Source organism: Myotis lucifugus, unplaced genomic scaffold (assembly GCF_000147115.1).
Source record: "Myotis lucifugus unplaced genomic scaffold, Myoluc2.0 scaffold_206, whole genome shotgun sequence".
Lineage (NCBI taxonomy): Eukaryota > Metazoa > Chordata > Mammalia > Chiroptera > Vespertilionidae > Myotis > Myotis lucifugus.
In genome coordinates this window covers 1,748,573-1,757,488 of record NW_005871254.1, presented here as the reverse complement: position 1 = coordinate 1,757,488, position 8,916 = coordinate 1,748,573, and the positions used below count along the sequence as shown (strand labels likewise).

Below are 8,916 nucleotides of genomic sequence, written 5' to 3'. Positions count from 1 at the left end.
GCGCTAGAAATGAGAGATAGGAGAGGACAGTTGAATAGGCGGTGGGCGAGGCTCCCAGTCGGGGAGAGGCGCCTGTACGATTCTAGATGGTAACAAAAGAAAAGAGCATGGGCGTACGTGGCCGTGTTCAGCAGGGTCCCCGGCAGGCAGGAGGGAAAGAAAAGGTCCTGTGGGAGCCACAGTTCGCCCCAGGCTGGCAGAGAAAGAAAATCAATGAGCTCCCAGCCCCGTGCGCCCACCAGCCCGCAGGCCCAGGGGTCCCGCCAGCCTCACCTCTGCTGGGCCTCCAGGGCCTCCTTCTTGCTCCGGGCCTGGTCCCCAGGGGGTGGGGAATTGGCATTTCTCACCGGCGGTGACGTCACATCTGCCATGGACTCCTTGGCTCCTGGCTCCTGGTCGGAGGACCCTCTCTCTGTTTTCCTCCATTTCGCCCTTCGGTTCTGGAACCAAACCTAAATCCCCGATGGAAAAGCACACTCAGCGGAGGCAGAAGGTCAGACAGGAGCCCAGCGCCTGGCCGCCGTGCCCAGCACTCCGGGCCCACCTGCGGCAGCAGGCGTGCGAGGCGCACTCCCCTCGCCTCAAGATCATCGGCCAAAGCAGCGCCCCTGAACTGCAGCCGCAGACCTACAACGGTCAGAAGGTCAGTGCAGAGGGCATGACGAGCATCCCTTAAAGAGTGTGAAATCACAGAAAGTATCCAAATGCTTTGCCCAGCGTAAAGGTGAGGTGTTGTTTTGTGGAAATTCCGAATGTATGTGAGTATGTACATTTATTTGACGTGAAATTATTTCCTGGAGGGGTGGGTTCTCGGGTGGATTCTCATGAAGCCATTTATAAAGCACGGCCTGGGGTTTTCTCGTCAAATACACCCACTCGCACTCCAGCAGGTTGCCCTGAGCGCCTGCGTGTCTGGCCTCACACGTGTGATGATCCCTGAAATCGCCTCTTGCACATCATGACAAGTGCACCCACTGGCCACGCTGACTCTGAGTCCCTTCTGGTTTGGAACTCTGAGCCCGGCATCTTGTCCAGAGTCCACCGCAGTCTATGAGGGAGGCAGTCCCACCGCCTCCACCTCACAGATGAGAACGCGAAGCACAGAGGTCCGCTAGCTTGCTCAAGGTCATCCAGGGGGTAAGCGGCAGATCCGCAACTCGAAACCCAGTGGCGTGGCCAGGGGCCACGATCCAGATCGGGGTAATAATAGTGGCCACCCCAGCGTTACAGGAGACAACAGATGCACAAAACACTGGGCTCGGTACCTGGCGCAGAGCGACCCAGCACTGGGTCAGCATTAGCTGGTGTTACCATCTCTGCCGTCCTCAGGCTGGGAGGCAGCGAATAATGATTCGCCTGCTCTAAGGACCTCCTTGGAGGCGGGTGTGGAATCCTTGAAGCCTTGGAAACCGAGGCTGCATGTGCAGGAGCGCCTCATGGCAGCGGGCAGCCCCGGCCAACGTGTTCCCAGAGGTCAGTGAAACCCTGCTGCTCTTTCCTCCTTCCTGCAAACCCTCTGTCCCTTCTCCTAGGAGACAATTCCTGGCTTCAAAAACAAGGCTTGGTAGACCTCCCTCCTATTCCCAGGGCGTCCTCTCCCCCTGCCGGCAGCCTGGCCCTGGGTCCCGAGGCTGCGCCCTGCCAGCCCACTCCGCCTCCGAATTTCATCCTCCTTTATCGGTCTTGCTTTCTCTCTTTTTAAATCTAGTTGGCTTTTAATTGCACATATCAGCAACCGTTGAATAATGATTTTATCTATATTCTAAATTTAGGGCAGTTAAATGCAAAGCAAAATGCAGACACTTTCTTGGGTCTTAATTGAATGAAGGTCACAGCTATGACAACATTTAATTGAGCTATTTTTCATTATCATATTTTAATGACTTTGCACTGACAGTTCGCCTGCTTCTGAGGAAAGAGCATGATGGAGTCGTTTATTTCCCTATTTAGTTATTGTTTGACAACATCAGCTTCGATTAAGACCCTGCTTTATAGAACATTAATCATATTTGAATGAGCAAGCAGTGTAAATGTAAACACATCTCCCTTCCCGCCGCCGAGGCCTGGAGCCCGTGTCCCCACTCGGAGCTCAGAAACAAATGCTTCCCAGCCATTGTCTGTTTGCATAATAGCCAACAACAGCCTCAACAACAATTCCCAGCATTAATTGTCACCACCCCTATCTCACCCTTGCACCTTTCAGGGAGAAGTTATGATCTTCCACTTCTGAATGCTCAATAATTGTGTCATTTATCTCAATTTGCAGTGCGGTCTTTAGGCAGCTATTGGCAAGCTGGCATTAGAAAAAGAAAGGAGACACTGCATCCTGGCCAAAGGAGATTTTCATTTCCAAATAATAATCAGTTTAATTTGCCCACATATGACCAATGATTCATGTTCAGATTTAATCATCAGGATCACATAATCTGATTATAGGGGAAATAATTTGTTTACAACCCCCAATTTACTGCTCAGAATTCCATTATCTCTCTTCAGCCATTGGTTTTTAAGAGATACTAACATGACCCAGGGGAACCGAAAGCAAACTATTATATTTCCTACAATTAGATCTTTGCATAGTCTTAACCCCAAGCCCCTACATAAAAAAAGAACAAAAACAGCATGGAGGAAACCCCATAAATAAAATGAATATATAATTGTGCTCAAAGACTAGCTGGCCTGGAGAGGCAGCGCTGTGAGCGTGCCCCCCTGTGCGCGGGCACATCTGCTGGGCTCGGCGGGTCTGTGCACTTAAACGTGACCGCCGTGTGGCTTCTAAAAAGAAAGCCTGCTTTGAGCCGGTCACTGCAGGCCACGCTCGTCTCTCAGCAGCCCTTCGCTGCCGCCCTCTAAAGATTTTTAAATTGCACACGTTCTTCGGATTCACTTCCCTAAAAGAGTCCGCGCGCCGGGGAAAAGTTGGCCATAATGCAATTTCTGGAAAGCAGATCCTAACCTTGTTCCCATCTGAAAACACAGTTCTCTGCAATTGACCGGCCTTCGCCCAGAGTGGTCAGAGCTGCTTTGAGAATAGCATCTCAGCTCTTTTTTTTTTTTTTTCCAAAGCAAGGAAATGGATGTGCATTGATGTAATTTAGTACCTTAGAGACGCGGACAAATTAGTGTAGAACATTATCACTAGTTAATTATGAATGACCGATTAATCAACCTAATCTAATATTCCACATTATGTTGATGTTATTAAAGTGCATCATGAAAATGACAGATAGTCTTCATTTGCTTTCTTTGGCCAAATGTGCACTCTGCAGTCATGATGTCAAAAAAAAAGTTTGCCAGTTTTAATATTAGGGAGTTAAATAATTGAACAGAAGGCTCACCTGCACTCTGGCTTCCGTGAGGTTTATTTTCATGGCCAGCTCTTCTCTGGTGAATACGTCGGGGTAGTGCGTCTGGGCGAAAACTGCCTCCAGAGCTTCCAGCTGGTAAAAGGAAGGACTATTTACTGATGAGAGGTTGTGGCTAGGTGAGAGGAAGCAGAGCATAGTTCACATTTGCTAACCGTGGTGAGGAAGCTGTTTCACAGATCAAATCGGCAAGGAAGAGGGGGAAAGAGCTGTTTGAAGAGATCCCACAGAATTAAAATTTCAACCACTGATAACTTAGGAGCTAAGTCTTGCTCACAACCTCAATGCTCCCCCAAGAAGTAGAAGTAAGAAGAGAAGTGCGAGTATTTATATGTGTTTGCATTTCAATATGTTCAGAAGAATCAAACGGGAGGGTGGCCTTGGGACTGAGAGCAATCCGCACAGCCCCCACTCAGGGTGTAGGAGCAGAACCACCTGCAGCTGCTCCCGGCCAGTCCCAGGGAAATGCCGGTGAGGGGGTGAGCACTTCCTGGCTCCAGTTTGCTCCAGAAGTTGAGCAGGTCTAAGAGCAGGGCCAGGGCCGGGCAACACAATATCAGGGTTGCAACTGTAGCCCTTCCATTTAGGGCAACAATACCTTCTACAGATCCACCAACTTCTTAGGTTCCAGCCTTCTCATCTACCGACCCAAGGACAAGAATGTCCTTCCTGCCTTCTCAAGGTTCAAATGACATTGCTGATGTTAAAATGCTCCCCAATCTATCAGCCCCGGGCAAATGGGTACAATCAGTACTGCCTCTTCACTTTATCTGGGATCATAATCAAAGTCCTCTGCCCTCTCCCGGAAACAGGTTCCTTGACACATAAGTTGTTTGAGAAAACAGAAGGATCCAGTTAACATGATCAGTTGGCCTTACTCTAAAGGACAAAGGAGAGCAGCTAAGACTCTGATTTTTCCGCAGGCAGGAGACAGCTACCTTGCGGAAGACACCGTCATTACCTGCTGAAGCGTGAAGGTTGTCCGGTTCCGGCGCTGTTTTCTGCGCAGGAACCCATCGTCAAAATCTCCGGGAGGGTGGTTGCCAAAGGGCGCAGTGCCTGCTGGGAGCAAAGGGGATCAGCCTGAGCAGGTGGCCCCAGTCTTCACACCATCCGCTGGCTACACAGGCTCATTCAAAGGCATCAACCCGTCCCCTCCAAACAGAGCTCTGACTACCCCAAAGTGTCTTTCTCTGCTCCTCTTATTAGACCCCTTCTTTTCCACTCTCTTATGCTCTGTCTCTCCCAACAACTTATGACTTTAGCTCCAACTATGCCTATTTCATAGGGCGGGAGGCGACCTTGCTTCCCAAGACAGCCAAGTTCTCCTGTCGAGAAATTCGGGTCTCAAGCAAGGGCCACTGGCTTAAGGGGGAGGCTTCATCCACCTCCCAGCTCCCAGCTCCCAGCTCCCAGCTCCCAGCTTCCAGCTGCACTCTGTCCAATGCACCTCACTCCCCGCCTCAGAGCCTTGCATAGAAGCTGCTGCTTCCCTTTGCTCACCTGTTAGTCTACTTGCCTGTATTTCTACAAACAACAAGGGTAAAAGGTTGGGAGTGGAGAAGGAAAGGGAAACACCAAGAGCTTTTCACAGCACTTTTCTCCTAGAACTTCAGGACACGACGAGGTAAGAAGTTTACAGATGAATATTAATTATCGTTGGTCACAGCTCATCAGCACTGTAGCGGATCTGTTATATAGATGTCAGTACCAAGAATCTGCCCCAGTAGTGGCTGTCCTGAATTCCAAGCAGACTTACACAGGGCCACGCTCAGAGGGCACCCACCCTCTCGCCGGGCTCAGAAAGGGCCCGCTGCTTCTGCTTCCCTGAAAAGAAGGGCATCTTTCCACTGTCCTCCCAGCAGCCTCCAAAGCGCCTATAAAGCCGGAACAGACTTTAGCCCCAAATGTGCATTCAGATCATTTTCCAAATGTGCACCATTTACTTGACAGTCCACAATGGCTCCTTAGGAAAACAAATGAGCAAGTTCCCATTAGCCAGTGAATGCTGTACCTGCCATGGGCTCTGGGCTCAGAATCACTGCGCGTCCGGCATTAGCAGCCGGTGAGCCACAATGCCCGGACAACATCCTTTAGAAGGACCTCCGTCCCAAAGAAGCAAGATCCTTTAGGCTTTAAAAAACTCCATCTACTAAAGGGAGTCCCTCCTACTTATTATTCCGCTCTCCAGGGCCACATTTTTTGCCATAATACCCCACTCTCTGCTGAATCCTTCTCCCCCCTTCTTCTTGTCCAAACTGCATTCTTCTTCAAAACCCTAGTCACAAATATTTCGCTCCAGTTCATTCACAAATATTTCGCTCCAGTTCATTAGAAGCTTAAAAGAGCAGCCTCGCGGCAGTCGAACTCCGGGTACTCTGCGGAATAGCACACTGCTTCCTGTGGAACAAGGGCCTCTGAGGGTCTCCATCACGATTGGCCTCGGTCTCCTGATTCACTCCCGCTGGTCCCCACTGGCTCACCTCTGGCGCACATAATTCCTTAATGAAACACTGCGCGTCCAACTGAATCTTACAAAAGGCTGACGCCTCATCAAATTAATAAGAACAAAGATTGACAACCCAATAGAAAAGAGGAAATATGAGAAGAGCTTTTTACTTAAAAATAAGTAGAATGGTCAATAATTTTATGAAAAATGTTAAATCTTGTTGACAATTTAACAAAACAGAGCCATTAACTATTATTTCCACCGTGTTTTTTGGCAAAAAACATCAGGGGTATCTTGATAGGAGTGTACTGAAACGTGCCCGCCATTCACCTATTTGTAGCAGCATCTACTGGTGTAGCCTTGTGAGAGGGTAATGACCATTTTTGTCAAAAATGTAAGTGCACGTACAGACATTTAATCTATGAATATATTTATATACAGGGTGGCAATATAAAGAGAGAAGAATGTCCCTGGCAACATGGTAATAAACATCACCTGGAAACAACCACTGTTCCCATCAGGAGACAAGTCTGCACGGCATCTGGTGGAATACTACACGGCTATTTACAATAAGCCAGGAGATCAGGATACAGCAACATGGAAAAAATCTTCCAAACATATATTATGCAATGAAAAAAGCAAAGTCCTGAATGACTTGGTAGTATGATTTCAGTACAAACAATGTGTAACACAGAGAGAGAAAAATATATAAATGATGGTAAAAGCCTGTTTTTCCTGGAGGAATGACAAGAAACCAGCAATAAGAAGTGCTTTTCGGGGGGGAAAAAAAAAGGAGTGAAAGAGAATTTCACTTTTCACTTAGGTTTCTATTTTAATTTCCTAAGCAGCTATATGGAGTACTTTTTAATTTAACACCACAAAAAGTGATCTGAGAAGTGTGGTTCTGAACCATGCTGTGCTTTCTACTTTATGCCTCTCCAGATTAACAAAAAAATTAAAATTAAAAAGCTGACAGGCTATAATGAGATGTCATATCCAAATTCTATTCTCAGCCTTTCCCGCTGCAGCAGATCACCTTCTCCAGCAACGCTAGTCCTTCCTGCAAAACTGGCTTAGGAACGTCTGCAGAGATAAAACAAAAGGCCCTGAAGGACCTCCTTTGCTTCTGAATAGAATCAGCATCAAGACAGCCTGTGCCTGGGTGTGGGTGAGAGGGGAGCTCACTGGGCATAGCGGACAGCAGTGAGCAGCTCAGTGCGGCCGGAGCTGGACCTCATGACCAGCTGGGCGAGAACTCTCCGCCAGTGGCTTCTGCAGCCCGTCCTGCCCCTGCCGGCAGGGCTTCCCCTGTATGTCCCCCACACGGCCCACCACCTGCCCAAACCTCAGCCTTCCTCACTTTGACCAGAAGGGTGGGCCACTGGGCATCAATCAGTCCAGACCCAAGGTTCAGAAGTACAGGGACGATGTGTCCACCACATATTCAGAGGGTCTCCCTCCAGCCCTGGGGTCTGATGTAAGGGGGTGTACCTCTCCAACCTTCTCATAAAGCCGATCACTGTGGGTCCTCGGAGGTAAGAGGAGGTGAAATGCAGGTAAGTGTCGGCCTTTCCCTCTTAGAAATGCTGACCAAGCCGGCAGGGCTTAACCACTGGTCCTCGTTAGCCGCCTCGAGAAAATCCTACTGAACTCTCCAAAGCTTCCTTGGGAAACATCAACTTCTGAAGTCCTTGTGCGGTTGGCCAGCCGAGCTCAGCCACTGCTCCAGGTAACCAGGGCAAGGTGGACCAGCCTCCTTTGATGTCTCAGTGTCTCACACCTCGGTCCTGCCCCAGCCTCCCTGATTTCTTGGCCTCCAAAAGTCTTCACCCCACAAATAAATCAAAGGAGTAGGTTGCCAAAGCCAAGTACTGGTGTTACTCCCACATTTAGAAAAGTCCTAATGCCCCAGGGCTGAGACCACTGCTCTGCCTGGGCCATATTAAAGGGCCGGAGTGTGTGGCTCTGCCTTTGCCTGGCACATGCTAATCCCCCTTGTGTGGAGGACCCACTCCTGGAGACCCCCCTCCCCACCCGGGGGCACCGGAGAGCCTAGCTGTCCCTTCACAGGTACCCCCACCTAACAATTCAGTGCAGAGACCACCACAGGGATCCTAAGGTGGAATTTTTTCTAAATCCTGGAGACCCTCAAAGACCCAAATCCAGGCCATGGGGCTGCCCCTGGCAGTGAGCAGTGGTTGATTTAAGGTCAGAAATCCAGTGAGTCACCGCGATGAGCCCAGGCCAGGGCCCTCGGGCCCCTGGTGGTCAGGGTCAGCCGGCTTTGAAAGGCCAAGGTGGCCGGGAACAAACCCTGGCCACCGCCCGCAGCATTATTGCCCGGTGCAGTGCCGGTGCCAGCAGCCTGCAAAGGTTGTTCTGACTCGTGGTCTGACCCAGGACAATTCGAACCAACTCCCCAGTCCACCTTGGGTTTTCGGGATGTTTGCAAAATACCGTGAAAGATTGATGCGGCCCCTGGGCTGGGGGCGGGGAGGGGAGCGATTAGAGGCGTGACACGGGCATCTGTGCTGGGAGGACCCTGCTGGTTCCTGCGGCAGAGCCCGAGGCCGCCCAGCTCCGGCGGGGAGAGGTGGGAGGCAGGTGGCGATGGGGCGGGAGGCTGGAGCGGGGTACCGGGAGGGAGCCAGGGGGGGCGCCCCTACCCACCGTCCAGCCGCACCCCTGGCGGGGCGGGGACCCAACCACCCTCCGGCCCCACCATCGCCGGGGTCCTGTCTGGGGCCGCAGGCTTTTCGGAGCGACCCGGCCGCTTACTCACCCTCAAGCTGCGGCGGGCAGTGGAAATAAAACATCGCCGACGGCGGAGCTTTGTGGACGCCGGGATCGGAGGGTGGCGGCGGGGCCCGCGGGCGCCTAGCTTTCGGCCGGGCTGCAAAGCAAACAGCAGTAGTCAGTACTCCCTCGGCTGGCCCGAGCCCGTCCTGAGCACCGGAGCTCCACTCCGGGAAAACGCCTTCCCACGCCCTCAGCCCTCTCTGGGCGTGGAGGGGAGGGGACAGCGCCGTTTCCAGTCGGGGTCCCCTCGGGATAGCCCTTCAGTTCGGGGTCACCTCCCTTACAGCCGTGCCCCCCCCCCCC

The 8,916-nt window shown here is 51.3% G+C and overlaps 1 protein-coding gene across 1 annotated transcript in view; it reads right to left on the bottom strand.

The window, feature by feature from the left end:
* Positions 1–8,661, bottom strand: part of DRGX (dorsal root ganglia homeobox) — a 28,336-nt gene extending 19,675 nt beyond the window's left edge. Inside the window, 6 exon segments of the mRNA XM_006097560.3 lie at positions 95–161; positions 163–193; positions 274–452; positions 3,339–3,440; positions 4,327–4,424; positions 8,597–8,661. Of these exon segments, the coding sequence (XP_006097622.1) occupies positions 95–161; positions 163–193; positions 274–452; positions 3,339–3,440; positions 4,327–4,424; positions 8,597–8,630 (511 nt within the window). The 5' untranslated portion in view covers positions 8,631–8,661.
* Positions 8,662–8,916: the final 255 nt, after the last annotated feature.